The 26,274-nt window shown below is 46.2% G+C and overlaps 1 protein-coding gene across 1 annotated transcript in view; it reads right to left on the bottom strand.

Moving 5' to 3' along the window:
- Positions 1 to 26,274, bottom strand: part of NEK11 (NIMA related kinase 11) — a 205,745-nt gene that overhangs the window by 62,124 nt on the left and 117,347 nt on the right. The window contains exon 13 of the mRNA XM_084754389.1: positions 10,707 to 10,870. Within this exon, the coding sequence (XP_084610515.1) occupies positions 10,707 to 10,870 (164 nt within the window). The remainder of the gene's footprint in view (positions 1 to 10,706; positions 10,871 to 26,274) is intronic.

Raw genomic sequence — 26,274 nt, 5'->3', positions numbered from 1 at the left:
CACAACCAGGTGTGGTGGTGCACACCTTTAATCCCAGCACTCAGGAGGCAGAGGCAGGAGGATCTTTGAGTTTGAGGCCAGCCTGGTCTACAAAGCGAGTCCAGGACAGCCAAGATAACATAGAGAAACCCTGTCTCGAAAAACCAAAACAGAAAAAAGCACACACAAAATCAAGGAACAGTGAAATACACTATGTCTCCATCTCTACCTTACCAGATGTATTTAATTAAACATATAGTTTTGTCTAGCAGTGAAAACTGAATGTTCTGGAGTCCTTAGGAAAGTTTGATTAGTGGAGCACACAGTCAGCTCTACCTGTCCCTCTTAGGTGACAGGTGTTCTACATGAGACTATTTTCCAAGATGACCCCAGAATTAGATATGATGTAACATGGTCACCCCAGGGGGAGCTTCTGTTAATAGCACTGTTGTCATGAACCATCTAGGAAGTCTTGTTTTGTCTTTAGAGATACTGCTCTTTTCAAAAGCTGGCCCTCATATGTTGAGGCTTACACGAGAGCTTTAAGCTCCCATGGCTACAGTGTGGTATAGTGACTATGGACCATGCGACCCTGGGAGGCAGGTCAAACCTTATGTGGAGTATTGGAGTAGCAGACAGAGTTTCTCACCTCAGGAAACTTGTGCTCTTTAGCCTTTACTTTCCCAACCTCATGGTCCACTCTAGGGATGACTCCAATTCTGGTAGAACCTGAGGTTACTCCCTAGATCCTGTGACCCATCAGAACCTGAACTCTTTGCTGTGTCACCATAGACTCTGCTGTGGCCTTAAATAAAAGTAATTTATCATCAACTCAATCTGCAAAACTTTCCAAACCACAACTTCCTGTTCAACAACATGAGCTGGAATTTACCAAAGGGTTTTCTTTAAAGGACATGTGAGAACGTCCTGTGGATATTGCGTACTATATACAGGAGATGAATTAATACTAAAGGCTTATCAAAGGCTCCAAGGCTTCTTCTAGAAAAAGGAAGATCAAATTTGCCTAACTCTTGCTGAATCTCTCTGGGAACCCAGACCACCATACGGAAATCCTGGGAACCTTGGGAAATTCTTGCACGGACAAATATATTAACAGAATTAGCTTAAGCTTTGATGAATTCCCAGCTAATCTTCAATTGGAATTAGTAGTCCTAAGAATTGTACGAGCTATTAGGCTGTATCATCCAGAGCCGGGTGTGGGGGGAGTTATGTGATTATGGTAACTCCCAAGATTTGTAAGATGAGTCTGTAATATCAGAGACACCGGAGACTGAACTGTGTAGTTTGAGTATAAAGGCAGAAGAAAAACTAATTTAAAGGCAAAATATATTCTTTGTTACTCAAGGGGAGGATGCCTTTTCTCTTTTTTTTAGGCTCTCAGCTAATTGTGTAAGGTCCACCCATAGCTAGAGAGGGCAGCAGGATTGCTCAGACTGTTCACTTAAATGCTAGTATCACCCAGATACCTCTACAGAAACGCCCACACTAATATTTGACCAACTATCTGGGCATTCTGTGGTTCAGTCAAGTTGACACATAAAATGAACATTCACATAATTTTTCTTCATTAAATATAATTTAGGTGCATTAACAACTCTAATCACACTCACAAAGAATCTAATATGGATCTTAACAAATGTTTTTAATGATCAAGACTTGGGCATTTCGCCTTCTCTTATGTTTGTAAGAACCAGATGACCCTTCCTTTGCTAAGCTTTCCTCTTAGAATACTGTGCATATGTGTGCTCTTGAGTGCAAGAGTGTGTGTGTGTGTGTGTGTGTGTGTGCACGTGTGCATGTGCGTGTGCGTGTGCGTGTGCGTGTGTGTGTGTGTGTGTGTGTGTGTGTGTATGTTGGGCTGAGGAGATGGCTAACTGGGCAAAGGGTTTGCCAAACAATTGTGAGAATAGGATTTCAAATTCCAAGAATCCACAGAGGGCTGAACATAGGAGTGTGTGTCTGTACTCCCACTACTTCAATACTGAGCTGGGAGGCAGAGGTAAGAGAGTCCCTGGTAGCTTGCAGGCCAACCAGTCTTCCCTGCACAGCAGCAAACAACAAAAAGAGAGAGCCTATCTCAAAAGAGGTGAAAGGTCATCTCTGACATCCATATTGGCATTGTGGCACAAGTGTACCGGCACTTTAATGCACAAACATGCAAATGTACACACACATATTCATATATACATATAGTAAACACACACATAGAGAGTTTCCATATATGGTAGGGGGCTTATACCTATATATGCACATTGGCATACTAAATATTGGTATCCTTTACAAGTAAATTATAATTTATTTTAAATGATAGCAAAGCCCTCCTCCCTTGTTTCTGTTGTTATTCAGGAAATATTTCAAAAGATTTGTCTTTGTAAAATGTGTGATGTTAGAGGCACGTGGCAAACTAAGAGGTAACAAAATCCAATAAAACAGAATACATTTCCCTGAAGCCTTCTGGGTCAGTCACTGTGGCACACTGTGACGCTCGTACACACACGAAATGAAAAGTTCAGTCAAAACACTAGCCTTGACTCAGTACTTTGCTAACTCTTTGAAACCTCTCTTTGGGGGATTAAAAAAAAAGAGAACCCAAACCACAAATGACTGAAACCTTCTATTATTTGCCTCATCCGCTTATCATCGATACAGTTAGGGTACTCAGATTTCTCAAGAGCAGGCTCACGGATGCGAAAGGCAGCAGAAAGGTTTTTCTCTGGGCATTATTGCTGGGATCCAGTCCTCTGACAGGCATGACCGGCCAGATTCCCAATTAAAGTGTATCCACAAAAAAAAAAAAAAAAGAATAAGATAAAAAAATAAATAAATAAATAAATAAACTGTAACCACCAACCCAAAAACCAAACGCAGTTCTGTCTGGAGAGCTACACAGCATCATACACTTCATCTTTTCTTCTCTTCATCCTCTTTGCTTATTTATTTGAAGCAGGGTCTCACTCAGTAGCCCAGGCTGTCCCCACCTCACCAGGCAGACTGCCCAAGTGCTGAGGTGACAGGCATAAGCCCACTACTTAGAGTAAGTCCCAAATGTGGCCACTTGTGCATATTTCAAGTGCTGTTTTACGTGAACGTATGGTTGAACGTGGGCAAAATGCTGTTCTGGAATGATCTAACAATCAAGGAACCACACTGCTAAATCAGTTTCCTCCCAGAATATGTAATGTTTAGTTTCGTGGCCATGTTCAACACTTTCAACCACACATAACCAGTGTGACACACACTAACCCTGAGCAAACATTTTCCCACATGATTTCCTGAGAACTCCCACAGTCCCTTCCTTCTCAAGAAATCATGTCCTGCCGCCTTCCAGCTAGAACTGGAAATTGTTCTCTTTTTTGGGGGGGGGCGTTCAAGACAGGGTTTCTCTGTGTTGCCTTGGCTGTCCTGGACTAGCTTTGTAGACCAGGTTGGCCTTGAACTCACATTGATCCATCTGCCTCTGCCTCTGCCTCCCAAGTGCTGGGATTAAAGGCATGTACCACCACACCTGGCTGGAAATTGTTCTTAAACCAAGCCCTGGGAGGTGGATGTGAGAGCTAGAATGAATTCGTTTTCTTCCAAACCATAAGGAAAAGGTGAGTATTGCCACAAAACTGAGATTCAGACAAATACTATCAAGACTACAGACAGCACACTCTTTGAAGCCTGTATTGCGAGTTATCTTGTGTGCCTGGTCCTTTAAGGATTGCTAGTCAACTGGCCCTTTAAGAACTGTTAGAACTGCTTGATGCTATGGCCATCAGTGCTTAAAAAAAAAAGCCAGCAGAGGCTGAGAAAGGGATTTGAGTAAAGTGAGACAGAGAAGGCAGCTGGTGCAGAGAACATTGTTGGGTGACAGCTGAGCCAGGAGACGCCGTGCTGAGCAGACAGGCTAGAGCGGTTGTAGCTATAGTTTGGAGCTCCCACTGTCTGGAAAGCTGGGAGAAGGGACTGGTTAAGCAGACTGTTGGGCACCTGAGCAAGGAACGGTTGGGAGAAGCATTTGGAGGGACTGGGCTGGAAACTTAGAGGGATGGCCGGGAAAGAAATTAGATTCGGGGATCTCTCTTTCTCCCCCATATATCCTTTTTTCTATCTTTATCTAGTGTTAGGGGGTGAAGTCGGGGAGACCAGCCTGCTTGAGTTTAAAATCCAGCCTTGCCACTTTCAGTCTCAGGTCTGAGCAAACCATTTAATGTACCTATGCCTCCATCCCTCTATTTACAAAGCCCGTGGCCCATACTTGGGATAAATGGATTATACCTTGTTTGTTAAACATGTTCAAACTGTCTGCTGAGTACACAGTCATCCCTGCAACACCCAGACAACAACCCGGGCCAGTTCCCTGCTCAAAATGTCATTCCAAGGCAGTCTGCTTCCCAAGAGACCTCATTCGTGATTGATGCATTCGAGCGACAGCTGAGCCTCGGTGAAAAGGGTGAAGTCTTGCCACACCTATTATAGAACTTTGTGAAACCACAAGGCTGATCTGCTCATGCCTCATGTAGCCAGATGATGATTAGGATGGAGAGGAGGTAAGGGATGAAGGCAGGCATATGAGCCTAAGATGTTCTGCCTCCCCCTTCCATCGTCCCCAGCCATCTTCCTGCTCTTGCTGAGCGAATGAAAGGAAAACTCACCTGTAGGCTGGCCAAAGGGCGCGAGGCAAAGAAGGACATTGAGCAAGTTTGAAACTTACGACTCAGACATGATAAACTAAGGGAAAGGCTTTACATTGAAGATTAGGCAAATAAAAACAGTTAGTGCACTTCTTGCTGAAGCTGAATATATGGGTGGATAAGGCATTGCTTTCTGTAAAATGATATGCAGTATTGTATCTTGTGACAACAAAAAGGGGAATGTTAGAGTGAATGAAAGAACTGGACTCAGCTGCCATGAGAACTCAGGTTAGGATGAGGCTGGCGTGGGCATACACCATCAGTCCCTCAGAGTGGTGTGTCTATCTTTAGCCACTCCTGCAGGGTGACTGTGCTCACTGATCCTTTACCTGGAGGCAATGAAAACTCAACCACCTGTATACATGCAGCATCCGCTACCCTCACGGCTGGTGGGCGATGCCAGCTCCCAAAGGCATAGCCATCCATAAGACTGTAGCTTGTAGCCGCTGAACACGCACACACACACACACACACACACACACACACACACACACACACTTACAGAAGTGTCTTATGTCTTATATATTCCACTGGCTGAAGGGTGCTCTGAGTGAGTGGGAAGGGATGTATGGATGCCTTTTCTGTATGACACAGGGCATGGTACCAGGTTCTCCATCTGTTGAACAACCCCAAGCAAGCTCATACCTGAAGATCTAGCATAAAGCAGACATTTCTTCCAAGATGGCTCCATATAGGGAGAGCCCTAGCATGTTGTCACACTCACTGGTCCTCGATGTCAGCGGGTCTGTGGGATGCGAGGAGCTGGTTTCTTTTATCTGCTACCTCTCTGTTCAGTCAGCCTGCCAGGGGAAACCAGCCCACAGCGCACTCTCTTACTAAGCCAAGGGCACTGTGGACCCATGCCATCCAGAGAGACCACTTCAGCCTAACTCCACTTCATTCCAACCAAACAGCTGGAAGCGTGGCTCATGTTTGTGACCATTGCACGCCAGTTACACCTTCTGGGTCCCCTCGGAAAGGCAGTGCTGACTCTCTGAGTGCTGCTTTCGGTGAGGCAAGTTTGGCAGAGATGGAGGCACACAGATCTTTTTGTTTGTTTGTTTGTTTGGTTCATTTTTTGAAACAGGGTTTCTCTGTGTCATCTTGGCTGTCCTGGGCTCACTTTGTAGACCAGGCTGGCCTCGAACTCACAGTGATCCACCTGCCTTTGCCTCTCGAGTCCTGAGATTAAAGGCGTGTGCTATCACGCCCGGTGGCACACAGATCTTAAGGTTTTGTTTTGTTTGGTTTTGTTTTGTTTCGAGACAGGGATTCTTTATGTAGCCTTGGTTGGCCTGGACTTGTTTGGTAGACTAGGCTGGCCTTGAACTCACAGATATACACCTGCCTCTGGCCTCCTGAGTGCAGGCATGTGCCACATTGCCTGGCTTCAATACTGAGCTTTTAACAATGAATATGTCCACACAGACATCAATCAACCAGAGAGAAGACATCGTTCGCCTACACAGTCGCTTTGGCACCCTTTTGGCATCCTTTTGGCTGCTCCCTGCCACACTGTCACTTCTGTCACCACAGATTTATCTCTCTCCCTCACCCTGCCTCTCCTTTCCTCTTCCCCATTCCTTCCTGTTTCCTGTTTAACCTGCCACTCCCCCACCCCTTTTATTTTATAGTGCTAGTACGCAATCAAACACAGGGGTTTGAACATGCTAGCTAGGCAAACTGCTCCAACCCTAAGCTACACCTAAGCTCTGAGTCATCTCTCAAGGCTTACTGAATTAGCCCTCACCTAAACCCCCTTCATGGTACAAGCTATGGTTGGACTGGCATCTCTAGCTGCACATGGTCCCTCTTGCTCACTCTGTGGCTGTGTAAAATCCGCCAGCCTCCTCATCACCTGGGGCTTCTCACCTATGGGTCGCTGTCTCTGGTGAACGCCTCTTTCCCCTTTCCTCGTCTCCAGGAGCAGGCATATTTCCCTCTCCTGAAAGTGCTCCCTGACTCTTCTCAGCAGCCCACTGAATAACCACCGACATCCATTTTCCCTTCATGATGATTGTTTGTTTCACTTATCTTGTTTTTGTGTTTGTGTGTTGACTTACTAGTGGCTGCCTGCACGACTAGGTTCTACCCTGTAGAATCCTTCATTCATTGTTTCAGCCATGCGTGCTTTCTGCGATATCTACTAAGAATTTACTCCGTGACAAATATTAAAAATGCTGTAAGATGCTGTGTGTGGGGACCCCAGGACCTTACCTCCTACCTCCCTCTAGTAAGGACACATACCTTGAGGGAAGAAACTAGTAAATAGTAGTAACTCGAATGTTGAAAAGACTATCAGGAAAAATAAAGCAGGAGGGCAGAAGAGTAAATTCTCCAGCTAGTGAGGGACATTTTATTTAAGGCGGCAAAATCCTCTCCAGAAAGATGATGCATAGCAAATATCTGAAGACATACAGGTGGGATATTATGAGTGTGTCTCATGGTTAGAACATTCCAGGCTTCTAATGACAGACATATGTCTGGTTATTCTCTGGAAACAAGAAGGAGGCAAGTGGGACTGGGTTGTGATGCATACGTGTGTATGGCAAATAACCAGTTTCAAATCCAGTTCTAGCTGAATTTAAACCCCATAGACAAAGCAGCGCCTTGGTGCTGTGTTTGACTTGAGGTCATTACACCACTGTCCATTTTCATGCATTGTGGTACTGTCTTTAGATCCTTAGCACCTCATTTTCCTCTTCTTCTTCTTCTTCTTCTTCTTCTTCTTCTTCTTCTTCTTCTTCTTCTTCTTCTTCTCCTTCTCCTCCTCCTCCTCCTCCTCCTCCTCCTCTTCTTCTTCCTCCTTCTCCTCCTCTTCTTCTTCTTTTTAGTTGGATCAAAGATTTTATTATCTAATTGACTTTTTTTCTTTTTTCTTTAAATTTTCCTCTTATTTACTAACTTCTCCAGAAGTCTCCTCAGCCCCGAGAGCAGCCTCTCACAGTGAAGTCTGGGGCTCCCAGAGTGGCCAGCACTCAGCCACACTTCATGCTGAATGAGGAACAGGGGACGGGAAAGGAGACGAAGCAAGGCGGTGAGGATAGATCAGAAGCCTGTGAGAGCAGCCCTCAGGACATCCTGGCCCCGCTGGGCTCTCCCCTACAGCAGAAGCCGGTGAGAGCAGCCCTCAGGACAGCCTGGCCCCGCTGGGCTCTCCCCTACAGCAGAAGCCTGTGAGAGCAGCCCTCAGGACAGCCTGGCCCCGCTGGGCTCTCCCCTACAGCAGAAGCCGGTGAGAGCAGCCCTCAGGACAGCCAGGCCCCAGTGTCCTCAGGAACCCTGGGCCTTACTACCCTGTAACTTAAGCACTAGGAGCAATCTGCTACTCCAAGCGCTGTGGTGTGCTGGGAGAACATCAAACCACAAACACTGGAGAACTTCCATATTAGCTTGGAAAAGCAGGCCTCTGCAGCCCCTCATCTCAGGAAGAGAGGATCCTGAGGACCCTTTTAAAGGAAGATTCGGCGAAAGCCTTCATTACACAGAGCCTTTCCTGAGAGAACAGCGGGTCAAGTTACTATCGCCCATCCAGTGTGTTTTTATCAGGGTCCTGGGCCCTTTGTTAGTCTTGCAGAGGGAGTGATGGCCCAGGCAGAACTAATGACACCTCGCATCAGCCTGCAGGCCTTGGGCATGTCTGTGAGAGCACACGGATTACTTCTCAGGCACAGGCCCCACAGCTGCTGTGGGGAACCTGGTGTGATGACAGCTGTAAACTCCACTCTCCTGAGGTCTAAGAGGATGGCTCCAATTTGGTGACCACAGACTTCACAGAGGAGCCATCAACAGTATAATGACTTGTGATAAAGGCGTTATTGATGCTTTGCTTAGCACGGGAGAGAAACAACAGTAATTAGGTGTTTCATAAAGCTGCCGTGGAGGCGATGCTTCTTAAAGAGCGGCAGGGTTGGCTCAAAGAACCGAGCAATAAATCAGGATTAAGGCTGTGGCTGGTTTTCTTTCAGAAAGCACTTCTCCCATCAAAGTATGAAAGGGGAGTCAGCTTGGATCTGGTTATGCACACAGAGTCCATGGGTGTGTGGCTACTTTAGTCTGCTCAGGGTTCAAGGGCAAAACCAGGAAGAAAAGAGGCGTCGCTCCAAGGATGGCTGCACTCATCACGCACTTCACAAAGTGAACAGTGGCTAGGGTTGCCAGCACTGAGCTCTCAAGTGCAATTTGTGTATTGCTGAGACAAGGTTCCCACGAGAATGGGAGGGTCCCTGGTGCGGCCACACCCACCACCTCTGGAAAAAAGAGAAACTATGACAAACTAACACTAGATTAAAGTACAGCTGTGACTGTCTGCCCCTATCACGGACTATACTATTATAACTCCCGCTTCCAACTTGATCGGACCATGTTGATATGCATCACAGAGTAGGAAATGGCATCGCTTGAGACTGTGACCACTCTGGCTCTGAGTCACACAGCTCAGACCCCTCCCTACCTGTGTCACTCTAGGTGAGCTACTTTTTTCTTAAGAGACTCGGTTTATTCACCTGACTGAGACAGTATGACTCTGAGGGACAAAATACCATACATGTGAAGGACTTTAACATCTTTCCACGACAGACTTAAAAGTCAGTCACAACTGGTCACATAACATGTGGCAGACACATGACCCAGAGAGCAAGCCCCACTCTTACACCTACCGTCTGCATTGAAAAAGAAAAAAGAATAAAAATATTGCAACTGTGACATCTCACTTTAACGTCAAAGGCTTTAGGCAGTGTGTTAAAATAAGTAAGATAATTAGGTAACTCTTAGAACAATGGCTTAGTTACAAAGTACTTAAATACGTGATTAAGATCTGGACATAATTTGAAGTGCTTCAAACTGATCACTTCATCCACTTTTCTGTGACTAGGAACCATTTTTCATCTGTTTATGGATTAGGAAGCTGAAACACAGTGAAGTTAGTAAGCGGACAGTGTAACAACACGCCGTGTAAGTGGTAAGGCCGAGACTGTTTATAGGCAATCTGACTTCCTGCAATGCATTATAGTAACAACTGCCCAGAGATGCAGCTTCTGGGGCTGGCAAAGCTCTAGCTCCTGACTCAGGTGGTATTTGCAACAGATTTTATTCATGTGTGTTTCTGAGTGGGCTTTGTTGTATTTAAGACTTTGAAATTATAACGTTAGTAAATCAAAGTTTGCCACTTGATGATCTGAGCAAAGACCCTGGGTGTGCCTGCTCGTACCAGCTCCTGCTGGCATCTCCCTCCCTCCTGGTCTAAAAAAATCTGGGAGACATTTCTAATGGGGTTGATTTAATCTTATTGCTGGATTGCTTAGTGTCTATTAAGAATGACTCAGGGGCTGGCCTTGGTGGCAGATTCCTGAAATCACAGCACTTAGGAGGTAAGTCAGAAATTTGAAAGTTCAGTCCCAGGCTGGCCTACACAGTAAGAAACTATTTCAATAAAAACAAAAACAAAACAAAACAAAACAAAACAAAAAACAAAAACAGCTGAGAGGCTTGTGTACAACTTTACTTCCACTCCAAAAACCAAGAGAAAAAGGTGCAAGCCAGGCCATCTCTTAGCCTACCACCTACAATGGCTCAGGTTTTCTATTTAGGACGTTGTACCTACTGGAGCATCTATGCGGAGAGACACGGAGCTGCATGCAACGACAGCTCCTCAGAGGCTGCAAGAAGGTAGAAAGAACATTCTCCAATTTCAGACTTTCCAAGTCTTAACTCGAGAATGGAATTGATTTTTCTAAATTTGTACTTGCATTAAATGTATAAAACAGACCAAAAATCTGATTACAGCCTGTCCTCCTGCAGAGCACATGCTAGCCCTCCCTCTCTACAGGGTTCTGATCAGTCAGGTAATTCCACGGAGTCCTACTTGCCTCTGCCCCTTGAAATAAAAGACTTGTACGTACAGCCTTGGGAAGAGCCTAGTCCTGCACTCCCTGACCCCAGCTCCAGGTTCAAGACCTCCTCTGCTCTTTCTTCGCCCACATCCAGTCAGCCTTGGACAGCCACACCTCTTCCGGCCAGAGCAGGAAGTACCTGTTGGTTTGCTCTGTAGGCAGGCGGGGCTCCCCTCTCCCTCGTTTCTCCCTCTGCTTCTGAGAACACCATTGCGTCTCCCTCCTGCTCCTCACTCTCTTCAGAACAGGAATCAAACACATCAGCATAATATTCTTCAGCAACAAGGGGGTCTTCTGGGATCTCTGAAACAGAAGAAGCAATAATCGCGGTCACTGAACTCTAACAGGGTGAGCTAGGGCCCTTGCGCGTCCCCAGGGATTGGCACTGGCGAAGCTGCCTTGGGGCACAGTGCTGACTCTTAGCTTCTTGAAAGCATCCGCGGGATACAATCATCACCCAGAGAAATTAAACCAGTAGAAAGAGGGACACTAACCTTTTGAAGTAGGGAGAACAAAGCCAGGGGACAAGAGTAAATGATGTACTTTGGAGCTTTTACATGAGTCCTTATTAAAAAATGAAGGGAGTCAGGAGAAAAATAAAGATGAGACACCACAGCAGGGCCCTGTTATGCAACTCACAAAAGTTTGTAGCTGAGACAGTGGGAAGGGGAGCGAGCATGCTAACATTCTTCCGGAAGTTTTCTTTTCTTTTTTCTTTCTTTCTTTCTTTTTTTAAAAGAAATGTCAGCAGTGAGATAAAGTAAGATGGACAGGGTATATAACAATGACAATTTGGCTAAATTCGGGAGGACATCACGATTTTTTTCTAACGAGCTGTGGATTTAGGCTTTTCAAATGGAGTTTGCTCTGGTGGACTGTAGTCACACCCACACAAAGCATTTACTTAAAAGCAAAAACAAAAGAGAGGCTTATCCAATAAGCTAATGCTACCAACCCGGTTACTTGGCACAGTATCTCTAGTGACTCAAACAGTTGGTGCATGTAACATCATCAGAGAGAGGCCAAGGGCGGACTATAGAGGCGCAGCGCTGTAAACTCTACTTTACTAGTGGGGACCAGCAATAGAGAAGTGCCTTTGGCTGAAAGAGTAGAAAACTACATAATGGTACTCTACGGCAAGCTGGGTCAAGCTTTGCACCACCCTGACTTATACACAGAATTACTGTTCCTACTTGCAACACTGGGTGCTATCATTAACCTGTTGTTAAGTTTTCTTTCTTGCAAGTGTCTTTTTAAAAACTTATTTTATTGTGGTTTATTATATCTCTTTCTTCTTTCCAAGCCTTAACTACCTTAATACCTTCTAACTCCCACTTTCCAATACTAGGGAAGAGAAGAAGAAGGTTAGTAGGAGAGGGCGGAGTTCTCTTTAGACTACTTCCTGCTATTAAGGACACAGTTCCTTGGGGCAGGTTATCACTAACTTTTCATCAAACTGCATCAACAGCAACCAGCAGCAGCAGGGGAGCAGCAGCATCCTTCTTTCTTGGAGTTGCATGTCTGTCCCGCCTGCCCCCGCCTCTCTCTGGGCTCTGATATTTATTCCCTCTCCAGAGTCCTCAGAATTAAACTATCTGCAGTTGGCAAAGGGCCCCTCTCAGAGCCTGCATGAGACAAATAGTTTGCTGCTTTGGACAATCTGAATCAGCCCCATATCCCACTCCTGGGATTGAAACAAAAACATGTTTATATAACCTAACTGAGTTTTTATAAAACCAAAACTTCCACTCCTCTCTCTGTTGTGGAAATGTGGCATTTAGGGCCAGAGAACTGCAGTCTGACTCAACCTTTGCCTGCTTCTGTAAGACGCTGGACAAGATGCTTACATCTGCAGGGCTCTGTTTTCTCACTAAAACTAATATAAGGATACTCTAGCCATGCAGACCCCATGATAAGCTGCCTAGGAAAAAATCCATATACAGAGAACATCATAGTCATAGAACTTCCACTCAATTTGCATATCTGTAAAAAATGGGCTTTTCATTAACTCATTCTAGAATCCTTTGAAATAGAACACTAGCTGTAGACTTATCCAGCAACAGAAGACTTGCATTTGTAAGGCACACTGCTGTGCGCACGTGGAGGCGAGAGGACAGTTTTTGGGAGTGAACTCTCTCCTCCTACCATGTGTGGCCTGGGCATCAAAGTCCATCAGGCTCACCTACTGAGCCATCACGCCATCTCCCAAAGGAAGACTTTACAATCCTCCTGTTATCTATGCTCTCGTTGCAAAACACAAAAACCTATACAGTGAGGTCAAAATTAGCTCAATAACAAAAAAATTTAGATATATTCCTAACAGCCTTCCACGGTTCTGAGGGTGGGACTTAACGCTCTGCCGTTTAATCCACGCCTGTTTTCTTCAAGGTCTATGCTTTCTGGTTGAGCACCAGGGGAGGCAGAAAATTTGTAGATAGGGACCATGTTTTATTAAAAACAAAAAACAAAAAACAAACAAACAAAAACCCCACCTTCATTTGGCTCAGGGCCACAGCATGAGATACACTTGAGAATTAAAACCTCAGGCTTCCCCACCCACCAAGAGCCCTTGCTGAGGGGCCCGGAGGGCAGAACCACGTGCCTCCCACACAACTGCCTCGTCTGCTCCTTCCCCTTCTGCCCTGGGCCGCTGTCGCTTTCAGAGTTGTCTGTTTTCTTTGCCTCCTCGACTTCCACTCCTTCCGGTGCCTCTTTTTTTTTTTTTTTTTTTTTTTACAATTACTCACTTTTTTCATATTTTCTCCCTTCTGCTCTCTTCCTTTCTGTCTCCTCTTTCCCTCCTTCACTTTCAAACTTGAGTACGACCCAGTGCAGTGTCTTACTATGGCCCAGTCAGCAGGAGTGGCCTTATATTTCTGTGCACACTTGAGATCCTTGGGATTGAAACAAGGTTTTCAGGGACGAAGACTGATCCACTCAAACTACAAGTGACATTTTGGCATTTCCCATTCTAGTTAAAAATTGCAAAATGCCTTTGCAACCCACAAAGAGTGACTTCTCCATTCACAGCTTGAAACACACTGGTTTAGAATGCTGGCCTCTGCATAAAAAAAAAAAAACCTGCATCCACATGAAGGCTAACAATGCTTCCACAATGCTGGGTGCCAATTTAACTTTGTGCATTTTGGGTTTTTCATCCATAAGCCATAGATGATTGTCTGCCTCTGGGATTATTGTGAGCTATCAATAGTGTAATAGAAATGAAGTATTATGAACCATGTTACGGTATTTTACTCAATGAGCATCATCTGCTATCAGAAGCTGTACACTGTGGCAAACATTCTGATTTTGCCTGTTAATACCCAACATCAGGAAGAAATATAATGTCAGACAATCATAACTACATACCAAATGTGAAATGTTCTTTATTTTAGATATATCAGTCTGTACGTGTCTCCAGAACTGACTCAAAGGCACAGTAAGGAATGATGCCCCAATTGGTTTTCTTTCTGCTGGCCTCCACAGGGACCCATGGGCACTTTATTCCCTCCCATCATTCTCCTGGTTAACGAGGGCCTCTAAGGTCTCTTCAAACAGCTCGGGAAGACGGGATGCTACAGTGAAAGGCTGGCTAGTCAAAATGCAGCCTTCACAGGTTATATGGCCTTTATTCAGTTATTTGACTGCTTCTAAGATAATCAATATTCAAATGAAGGATGTGGCTGTGTTTCCATGTGGCTGGCCAGGTCATAGCTGTACAACTCAGACATTATTCTCTTGTAAAAGATACCATCTTTGTGCACAGTGGACCCTGTGATGGGAGGAGGGAGATGCCTTTGACTCTCTGGTACCTATGATCTCCTAAGAAGGAAAAGAGTGATCAAGGGGCAGGATTATGCTACCCGTGCCTGACTCACACGACAGACTGGGATGGCTCCATCGGCAGTGTGTCTTGCACACACTGAGCTACCTCAGTGCTGCTTAGAAATGGAATTGTTTTCAAACGGGAAAATCAAAACAAATGTAGGCCCGCTTCAAGTGTGTTTGTCAAGCTGCGTGTTTTTCTGTAGCGAGCCCAATTTGAAGCCTTGTTCAGCTAAGGCTCATTTCTCCTGTCACCAAGGGAAAAGCAGACTGTGATAAATAGCTTTAATTTCCTCACACTCTGAAAGTCAGCCTCACAGCGGTGCAGTCCAGAATCTTCTGCGCTGGGTGGGCAGTGGCAGTTGGGCACACTCAGGAAGGAATCCAATACTGGCTATCTGAGCTTGGACACCAGCGTTGCAAATCCATGCTGGATGGAAAGAGACGTGATGACCTAGTTCCACAGAAAGGGTGTCTTTGCCAGATCCTTCAGTCAAGGCCTACACAAGCCCCTTCAAATATGACAGAGTACCGGGGTCGCCTATAGGACCTGTGTGCACAGGTAACTTCCAAGGCCGGAAGCAGGTACTGGATACCTTGGAACTGGAGGCATGGCTGTTTTGAACCACACAACTGGGTGCTCTGCACTGAACTTGGGAACTCTGCAAGATCATTTTCCCCAGCCCCACAGTTCACGTTTCTATGATGTTCCAAGCTGATGGGGATGCTGCCGGTCCAGGGGCCACACCTGAGAACGAGTACTGAAATGAAAGTTGTGTCTTATGCTACACAGAATCACTGTAATAAGACATGTGGCCCCACACCAGCTCTACATCTTCTGATCTTCGTATGTTAAAGATAAGACATGAAGAGAAACCAAGTCCTTTAGAGGAGCTATTCATGGTCTCAATTGCTTTCAATCTCTGTGGTGATAAAAATGACGAGACTATTTCTAGGTTGTGAACAGGGACACAGAAGTGAATGGTGAGCAGCCCCAAACTAGTCTTTACATTTGCATGCCACCGTCAACATTTAAAGGTGCATTTATTCCATGCACCATTGCATCAAGTCTTCAAGTGAGACTGGATGGCAGCTTTTGACCACTGCTCTGCTGTGGAACGTGAGGGCTCAGGGAGGCCAATAACCAGAGAAAAGGTCACACAGAAGCATGCACGGTGGCCATAAAAGTAGAATGCAAACAGCCTGGCCCCCAGCTTCTGGGTTAGCACCATTTCCCAATGAAATGCGATTTTCATCTTTGCTCTAAAACCACCTTAAGGTCATGGCATTCCCCCAGCAGCTCCGAAAGACACTGGACAATAAGGTGTGGGGTTTGGCTGGGGAGAAAACCTGACTCTCACTTACGGCAGCCGGCTGTCTCACAGGAGCTAAGAGTCAGTGCCAAGGCCTCACCCAGACTCAAGGCAGCTCTGCTTCCTATCTGAGGTGTGCTCAGATTTGCATGTGCATAAGAACCACCTAGACATCTTGTTAAGACAGCCCTCGCCCCAGCATTTTCAATTCAACAAGCCTGGGGTAAGGCCAGAGATTCTGCACTTGTAATGATGCTGCCAACATGGAGACGACCGACTATCACGCTGAGCATTGGAGGAGAAACTGGCATAGAGGTGATGTGATGAGTAAAAGCCTCTGGTGTTTCCTGTATTATTAGACCAGATCTTTACATGTCTACAGTGATCTGATATACTTTATAGAATTTTTCTCAAAGAGCCAGTTTTCCTGTATGTTGTTTCAAGCTAAATCAAGGGTCTTATGTAAATGCTGTGTGTGTGTGTGTGTGTGTGTGTGTGTGTGTGTGTGTGTGTGTGTGTGTGTTGGACTTCTCAATCACTCTGCTTCCTTCCTGAAGCAGAGTTTTTTGCTGAGCCAGGAGTTGACTGAGTCTGCTGGTCTAGCCCTGGCTAGCTTGTCTCAGGATCTTTCCATCTCCACTTTGGGAACCCTGAGATTACAGGGAGCCATCATGCCTGCTTGCCTTATATGTGGTGCTGGAGATCCAAAGCTCAGTCCTCACACTTGCAAACACTTTACCCTCTGAGCCACCTCACCAGGCCAGGCATAGACATTTAGAAGGACAGTCTCCACTGGTCCACCCAGCACTATCTTCAAGTGACTCCCACCACTGGTATGTGCCACTTGTACAGGTGTGTGTGACAGCCTTTCCCGAGTGGCTCTCAAGAGAAGGCCCTAGCACAGTATCATAGCGACATCTTGAATCTTAATAGGAATATGAGTTCTAAGCATGTCTCCAGCCCTGACCTATCAAATTAGGACAATGTGTGCTGGGAATATAGCTCAATGGAATATTTATCTATCATGGTATCTATCATGGTATCATTTATCTATCATGCGTACGGCTCTGGGTTCAATCCCCATAAACATAAAAAACATTTTAACAGGCCCTCCAGGTGAGTCTGATGCACACTACTAGTTCAGCACAAAACTGCCACCTAATGTCTGGTCAAATGAAAATAAATTCTCTAATGACCTATGAGCTCAGGAGGGTAGGATCCATGCTTGTCTTGTTCACTGTGGCACCTCCAACACATAGCTCAAGGACAATACTCAAAACTTTTGAATAAGAGTCCAAAGATCTCTGAAAGGTACAGGACTGTGAACTGCATTGCAGCATCACATTCAAATGCTTTCAGAATCTTTGTTGGGGGCTAAGGGAGGAGGAAGAAAGTGCTGAAGCCCCACCCGACTCCACCTCCTTTCCTTCTGCATGTTTTGAATTTGTCTGTCAGATGCTATAGTTTGGATATTAAATGTCCCTCAAAAGTCCATGCGTTGGAGGCCTGGTCCCTAACCCATAAAACTAATGGAAAGCAATGGAAGTTTTAATATGCATGCCCTGTGACAGGTCTCGGGTCACTGAAGGCATAAGCCCCCAAGGACACAGTGGTCCCACAGTCTCTTCCTTTCTTTTTCTCTTTCTCTTTCTTGCTATGAGGTGAATAGCTTTGTCCTGCCATATGTTCCTGATATGATGTACTGACTCACCACGTGGCTTGCGTCCCAGCTGGCTGAATTTTCCACAACAGTGAGCCAAAATAAAGAGAACAGTGCTTGGGAGCTGACCACCTCAAGTGTCAGTGACAACAACAGTGTGGTGGTTTGGATAGTAATGGCCTCCACAGGCTCATATACTTAAATGTGTGCTCATAAGGGGGAGATGCTACTTGACAGACATTAGGAGGCATGGCCTTGTTGGAATGAGTGCGGCCTTGAGAGAGGAAGTGAGTTAAAACTGAGGTTTGGAATGCTCAAGTTGGGCCCAGTGCCTTACTCTTCCTGCTGCCTGCTGATCTGGCTGTAGGCCTCTCAGCTCCATCTCCAGCACCATGCCTGCCTGTGTGCTGCCGTGCTTTCTTCCGTGACTAACGGACTAAAGCTCTGAAACTGTAAGAGTTGCCCACAGTCACGGTGTGTCTTCATAACGACGGAACAGTGACTAAGACAGAAGTTGGTCCAGGGACTGGCTTGTTGGTGGAATGTGGACTTTGGAACTTTGGATTAGGAAAGCAGTTGAATGCTTTAAATTGGGTCTGAGGGGCCATACTAGTAGGGGCATGGAAGAGAGTGATGCCAAGAACAATGTAGATCATGCTGGACTAGCTCAGGAGGTTTCAGAGGAGAAGAATATTAGTATATGGCTAGGGATAGCTCTTACGATATTAAAGTGAAGAATGTAGTTGTCTTATGTCCTTGTCCACAAGAAGCCTCCTGAGTCTAAACTGAAGAGTTTTGCCTTAACAGCATTGGCAGAGAAGATTTCAAAACAGCCTAGTATTGACTGTGTCATGTGCTTATCAGTGAGCATGCTTATGTAAATTTCTAATGAAAAGGAGCAAGTTGAGCAGCGAAAAATACAAAATGTACAGTTTGAGGAGAAAAGGGACACCAGGAAGGGTCGCGGAGCTAAGCTCTGTGTTCAAAGAGATAAACAGATCCAATGAAAGCTTGATGCTAAATGAAGTAAAGAGGGTGGTGACCTCAGAGCAAGACCTCAGCCAGCTAAGCTTCCAGTTTATGAGAAGGAATGGAAGAAAAGCTTAGGGCCAGGCATGGCGCCCCATACCTTCAATCTATGTCCCCAGGAGGCAGAGTCAGGCAGATTTCCGAATTCAAAGCCAGCCTGGTCTACAGGACAAGTTCTAGGACACCGAGCTTAGGCAGTGAAGGAAGCTACCAAAACCAGAAAGCTGATGATGAAAATGCAGGTGATCGAGAGGACCAGCCCCAGCAAGCAGAAGAACGTTGCTGATTTAGAAAAAGGTATTTTAGCAATTTCTAACCTTCAAACTGGTGCTGGTTTATTTTTCATTTTCAATTTTTATAAACCATCTTTCTCCCGCTGTGAACCAAGATATGGTTCGTCAAGGCTATTTGGCGAGCTGTCGGCTCGGCCTAAGACTCTGTTCTCCGGGTGTCCCAGTTTCTGATGGCAGTTATTAGAATTACTCATCAAAAGCCACAGAGAACGAAGGGCCCACTGTAATAAAGCCAGCCACCACTTCTTCTCTTGGTGAGCCTGCCTTTTACTGACACTGCGGGTCCACTGTGGAAGGCCCAGAGAGGCAGTTATTCCACACTCCAAATAGCTGCTGCCTAATATTTCATCACAAAGAGCCCTTCTCTGGGCCTGTGGGAAGGGCCTGCGATTTTCAATCACTGTAACATTTAGTGGGGCCGGTGCTTGTGGCAGCACATTGCGAAGGCACAGTTGAGACTGATGTACAGCTCAGTGGAGAACGTGGGTTAACACCCAGCTCTGCAGAGATCCTCATCTCACACTTCTATGGTCTTAAATAGTGGGCTGGAAATCTCACTAAAACACACCAGCTCCTTCCACGACCCCCCCCCCCATTGCCAACAGAACCAAGTCCTGGATTCTAAGTTTGGCCTTTCTGTCATCAGGTCGCAACCTGCTCTCCCAGCTTGGCTTCCTAACAAAGCATTTGACAATTTTCCTTTACAGCGACAGTCAAAAGGAGCTTTGGCTGGGTGGCTCTGGGTCCAGGCAGAGGCAAGTAGGTGTGTTAGGTGTGTGTGTGTGTGTGTGTGTGTCTGTGTGTCTGTGTGTAGGGGGGGTGTGGGTGCGCGTGCATGCATACACACATGTGTATGTGTGTATGTGTGTATGTGTGTGTATGTATGTGTATGTGTGTGTGTTTTTGTATGTGTGTGTGTGTGTGTGTGTGTGTGTGTGTGTGTGTGTGTGTGTGTGGTTTGAAGGGGGTATGTGTTACCGTTGAGCTGCATCTCCAGCCCTCCTTTAATTTTTAGTGCCTTGCAGACACCTCCCACTTGAATCTTTAGGTCAAACATTTGACTCTGTAACCTAAACTGAACTTCTCTGCTTTTCTCTTGCTTCCTAACTTCATTCCTGTAATGTGCTACTCCTTCTAGAACTTTCCTATCAGAATGGGAGTTACCAGACAATGTGACCACTTACATTACAATTATTAAAGTTAAATGACCATCAGCCACAGCAGCTGCATCCCGTGTGTTCAGTGGTCACATGTGAGGGAAGCTTAGGGTATGTCCACCAAGGCTGTGGCTAATTCTTTGGACGGCACTGTTCTAAAGTATCAGGGCTGATCTGCTCCCCTGCTGGTCCACAGCCCTTAGTTTCAGCCCTGGGGTGTGTTTACTTCACCTCTCTTACCTCCCGCCTCTCCCCAGCCAGCACCCTAATGACTCCAACCCATGCCAGCCCTGAGCCAGAGCCACAGTGAAGAACTTGCCGTGTGGAACCCTCAAGCCTAAGAGATGGCTACTCTACCTCCTTTTACAGATTATCCACACGAAGATCTTCGATAGCTGTTCAATCCCACCCTCCACCTCAGGGAAAGGTGCCCCGTGGACCACCCAAGTCCCACTGGAGGCCACCTGCCTCGTGGCATGGCAACGATCAAGTGCATCCCTGTCAAACTACTGCCAACTGCACACAGAACTAGACATCAAGTATAGACGATCCATTCCCAGTCTCTGGGGGTGGGAGCTGCTGGCAGCTGCTTGGTTTTACATCTCTTCCATGCTTTCTTCTGCAGGTTCTATAACGAGCTATAGGTGAGTACCCTGACCTTTTCGAAAATAAACCCTCACAACCAGGGCTAAAATTAACTACACTGATTAGCTTAGCCTACAGCATCACACATGAGACTGTGAAAAGAAGTGATTTTCTTAGCCACAATGCATATTCATGACCCTTTCGGTACAGAGGGCTAAATTAAGTATAGTACAGTGCCTTTTACATACGTATAGGACAGCGGGTTCTACCGTTTTCTTCAAAGGGACATCGCTATATATTTGACTGAGTTCACTTAAGGGTCCTCCAGTCTCCTCACACACACAGGAAGGGCAGGGAGGAGGGGAAGGAGGGAGGGAGGCGGGAGAAGAGTGGGGTTTCATGATCTCCTTTAAGCTTTAGAGTCTGTGACTTTTATCTTATGTGTCAAATTGATTCTCCCTTGGGCAAAACTATAACATTTCCTGAACATTTTTTTCCCTTTTCCTTTGCAGAGCAAAAGAGCCAAAACAACTGGGTAAGATTTGTCTTTTCTCCATCAGTTCAGAGACAGGAACAAGAGTTGGGATAGCCACTCTCTAAGGGGAAATACAGGAGATTGCTCAGTGGCCCTGTGAGTTGGCATAATGGCTACCACTCGACACTGTACTTCCGGAGACTTTAAGCAACCACGTTAAGTTCCGGGCCATCTATAACATGGGGGCTCAGCTGCCAAAGGCTGCTGAACTAGATAGCCAAAGGGTACAATTCTGCTTTCAGGAGCACTGACTTGTGGCTGGAGGGATGGTTGCGTCAGCATTGCAGTCACACTGGGCTGTCATAGCAGAACTCTAGAGCAATGCTGTTTGAACTACAGAAATAAGTATTTGTCACAGTTCTGCAGCCTGTGATTAAGGTGCTGGAGGCTTGATATGAGGTGAGGGTGCCTGATCTGTAGACAGCCCTCCCCTTCTCCATTCTCACATGACAGGGAGCAAGGAGAGAGGAGGCAAAGCTATCTTGTGTCTCTATTTACAGAGGTGCGAATATCATCATGAGGGCTCCAGTCTCGTGGCCTCTCCACCTCCCGAAGCCCTACCTCCAAACAGAATCCCACTGGGGAATGGAAGGGTACGCAGGATCTCATGCCAAACAGTATGTAGAAGTCACCTGAGGCCTGTGGTGACATTTGAAATCATGCACCTCTGACATGACTGGGGTGATGGGAGATGCCGCTGGCTCATCCAACCACCCTGTGGGTAGCAAACCACAACTTTCTACTCCTGGCCAACAACCGTTTGTCTAGAAACAGGATTCTAACCCACACCTGCACGAAGTTAACTCCTCCCCATTGCTATGGAATAGGGCGTCTGCTCCCCACCCTCGTACTTCACACTGGCCATGCTTACTCATTGACAGTTTCCTTTCGCATACATGAAGTCTACTTGAGAACTTGCTGATGGGCATAGGCAGAGCCTTGCGAACCAACTAGGACTTCCCCTTTGATGAGACCATGGTGCATATTCTTCTCTCTCTTCCTCCTCGTTTCCTGCAAAGCTCGTCTCCCAGCGGCAGCTCCTCTGCTAACTCACCAGCCTGTGGCTGAGGGGCACTGCCAGGAGAGACTCGCTGCTGTGGTGCCTACATCAACACTTGACACACAGGATGAGCAGGGACCGTCTTGGGGCTCCGGAAAATTCTCATTATTGCACACATCGATTAAAGCATACATGTCTGACTGAACTTAGAACTTCCTGTCATAAAGCTGGTGAAGTGTTGATCGGCTCATAGGGATCAAAGGAGAGGAAATGTTTCATGGCTAGGAAATCTGAAGACAGTTACATTTTTATATTCTCAGAGAATAAGTGAGGATTAAGTGTATGTTACAGGTTTCATAAATCAACAACAGACAGATGATTTTTTTAAAAAGAGAGGAAGGAGGGGAGAAGGAAAGGACAGAAGGAAAATGTTAAGACAGAATTTCAGGATTGTCACATTGTCACAATTGTCACAATTATGGGAGCTGACAAGTCCAAAAGTCTGCAGAACAGACGATGGGGCAGGCAACAAGCCGCAGGCTAGAGACTCGCTCTTTAGTTCAGCAGAAGTCTGGGGCTGAATTCTTCCTCTTTAATTGGGTAGCCTCACTCATCTGATGCTTTATTCAAATGTACTGATTGAAATTTCACTGATAAACACATTCACATGAACATATAGACAGGCATTTGAGGAAACCCAGTCACCACAGCCTTGCCAGCTGACCCTGTAGCAACCCATCCTAGGATCTAACAGAGTGTGCTTTTCCACAGGGGTCCTGACCCAGAGACTGAGGCTGTCAGAGAACGCAAGCCACCCTTTCGGGGTGAAGACCTGAGGAGCACCGTGGCATGAACTGATCATGTGTAGGCAAAGGTGATTATTCAGTTCTTAAACATCCAACTACTTGATCCAAACGATCCAACATCAGAACCAGTCTCCTGCCTCACAAAGCTTTTCCTGCAAGCGTTCGAAGTGAACTGCTTACAATTCTCTGGCAGATTTCTCTTTTGCATCTGTTCTCAGAAAATTCGTGTCATCTTTACTTTGTCTAGAGTTTTCAAATGTCACTGCTGAGTGTGTTGAGGTCAAGATTCCATGTCCACCATTGGCAGAACAAGGTAAGCAGGCTGCCCTATAGGTGCCAGGAGCCTTTTTTTTTTTTTGCAGGCAGGATGTCCCGTGCTATGTCATACCAGGGAAAAAGTGTTGCCAAAAAATATTAGTAACCAAAATCACTCGGTGGTGGTGGGGGTCTGGAGAGATGTCACGGTGGTTAAGGAGCACTGGCTGCTTTTGCAAAGGATCTGTACCACGTGGTATCAACAAACAAGAAAGCCCAGGGCATGCCTACTGGTTTGCATCAAATTCTGCCCGAAAACAGTGATGCTAAATCACCCACTAGAAAATTAAATTCCCCTCATTAATAAGTAGGGAGAAAGAGACGCACTGTATATCTGCATGCTAATAGTGCTAAAGAGTTTTTTTTTTTTAAATTTCCATGAGCTTGCAGCCACATTTCAAAAGGGGGAAGAAGAACATTTTAAAGTAAATTTCTTTCCTCATTTACATTTTCCAGATGTTCGGAACAAGATGGCAACAGGTGGAAAATAGCTTAGGCTAGGGGTCAGCAAACCACAGCCTGCAGCTCAAGTCTGCACTGTACACCTCTGTGTGCCACATCTGTGGAAATTAGCCACCGCCTGTGCTATCTCCTGCTGCACTCTCCCACCATCCCCAAGGGCCTCAGGAGAGCTGAGTAACCATGACAGAGGTTTATGTCACAAAGTCCCAGTAATTACTACTCACTCCTTAAGGAAGCTTGCACAGCCCTAATGAGGCCAATAGCTATGGATGCTGAAGAGTTGACTGCTATACGCCAGCCATGGAGCTGGAAGCAGCTTTTGTTGGAAGCTCTGGCTGTTTCCAGAACGTCGATCCACAGTAAGACTGGAACTACAACAGCATTTTGCTAGCCGAAGTCCCCTCCCAAAATGTCACATCCAGCTGCGGCAAACATTTTACAAGGCTGACTGGCTCATTAGAACTTCTGTAGTTGTTGAAAGCTGGGATGCTGCAGGTCCAGAACCAAATTCGATTGGGCCATTTAAGCCACCTAAATGGCTATTTATTGCCTGTCCCTATGTGTGACCTAACATTCTTGGACATATTAGGTAAGTCCTTTGGGGATGTACAAACAGATCCCTTAGCATCTCCCAACAGCAGACAACTTCCGAGGCCTGTAGCAGAGGTCTCCCCGCATTGCTTTAACTCACCTACCTAATGTTGTCATCAAAGTGCTTTTAAAATGCCTTGACTTAGAGCTTTCTTTGTCCTGTTACCATTAAAGGCTTCATGAAACTGCCACCACATTGGAACCTGGAAGTGGGATAACTGAAATCTGTGCTCTTGGGCCTTCTTCAACTTCTTTTGGCTCCAGAGTAAACTATCGCTTATTGCTCTGAGGCGAGAGCTGTGTTTTCCTGTCAACAACTTTGTGGATGGTGAAATTCAAACTTCTCCCTGTGAAATGGAGGCCTTTCCACCTCAGAAAGGCTGAATGCTCTCTGGACCCAAAGGGCAAACCCACAGAGAAGGAAAGCACCATTAGTATCTGGTGTCAGCTTAGCAAGGCAGGCCCTGCTCATTGACAGACTCCTCCTTGAGGCCATGCGTGGCCAGAGACAAAATCCAAGGAGCCCCCTGTAATCAGGTGGCCAGTCTTCATCCACGGACACACAGGGATATAAGAGCTTTCTTTTTTCCGCTTAGGGCTTTGAGTAGGAAAGGACAAAATTCTAAATGGGAACTGTGCTTAAAATCTTATTTTATGTATACCCCTTACTGTGGGATTTCACGAGAAAGTAACATTAATTTGCATTTACATGGGATGTCTGGCAGAATGGAAGGAAGAGACACTCTTAACCTGCCATTTAGCATTGCTGAGGGAAAGCTCTGCAAACCCTGCCTCAGTGGATGCACATCTGCACATCTGCAGAGGTGGGCATGCTGCTCAGTGGATGCACATCTGCACATCTACAGATGTGTGCATGCTGCTCAGTGGACGCACAGGTGCACATCTGCAGAGGTGGGCATGCTGCTCAGTGGACGCACAGGTGCACATCTTCAGAGGTGGGCATGCTGCTCAGTGGATGCACAGGTGCACATCTGCAGAGGTGGGCATGCTGCTCAGTGGATGCACAGGTGCACATCTGCAGAGGTGGGTATGCTGTTTCAGTGGATGCACAGGTGCACATCTGCAGAGGTGGGTATGCTGTTTCAGTGGATGCAGAGGTGTACATCTGCAGAGGTGGGATGCTGTTCTTGATAAGGATGCAACCCGAGGAAAGCTTTACAAGGGTTTCATTGACATGAACATGGGAGTGTACTTACACAGACTAAGATGGTCTTAGTGCAGTATCATGTGATGGACTGCCATCATGCCCATGGTCTGAGGGTGGCAGAGGACAGTGTCTCTGGATGATAAGCTACTAGTGTGTCTAGATAGTTTTGTCAGGAGAACTCTTCTCCCAGCTAAGTGTAGTCTGTGCTCTTACTAAATCTCCACCGAAGTGCTAACCTCTGAGCTAAAGCTCGTGCGTGTGATATAGTAACTACAAGGCAAATGCCTGCAGAGGTAATATTCACGTCAGGAAGCTCACAAATGATCCCATGATCCAGGTATAGTGTCCACACCCTGGGATCGCATGTCTCGTCCCTGGCTCCAACCTTGCCTCTCACCCTGGAAATGACCAGGATTTAACTTTCACAGCATTTACTTCCTCGCTTTTCCTTATCGTTTCCGAGCCGCGGTGATTCCTGGATGGCAGTCTGCCTTGCTTGGCTTGAGAGGTCATATGGAAGGAAGCACACCTGACGGACTCTGGGGTTTTGCTCCTTGTAATTATAGTTGCCACAGAGCTGAGGTGCATCCACTTCATTGCAGCACGGTACCTCGAGGTATGGCTGGATTGACTTTTGTGTTGCTGTGACAAACTGCCTGACATGCACAAGCATGACTTTGTTCATGCTCTCAGAGGCTTCAGCCCATCATGGTGGGGACGCTATGGTAGACCACAGAGATGAAGCCATGGAGCCCATGATGCAGAAAGGAAATGTCAGCGTTCTAGCAGACTCGGACATTTTTTCCTTTTCTTCCATCTGGATTTCCAGCCATGAGGTAATGTCACTAACTTCAGGGTAGTTCTCGCCTCCCTTAATCTTCTATAGAGACACCTACCCGGTCACGGGAGTCCCACTAATCTCATTGGCTCTCCTCAGTCCAAGTGGCCAAGGTTGGTCATCACAAGTC

Source organism: Acomys minous (genome assembly GCF_964271855.1).
Source record: "Acomys minous genome assembly, chromosome: 13".
Lineage (NCBI taxonomy): Eukaryota > Metazoa > Chordata > Mammalia > Rodentia > Muridae > Acomys > Acomys minous.
The sequence above is the reverse complement of the archived record's forward strand: the minus strand, read 5'-3'. Positions and strand labels throughout refer to the sequence as shown.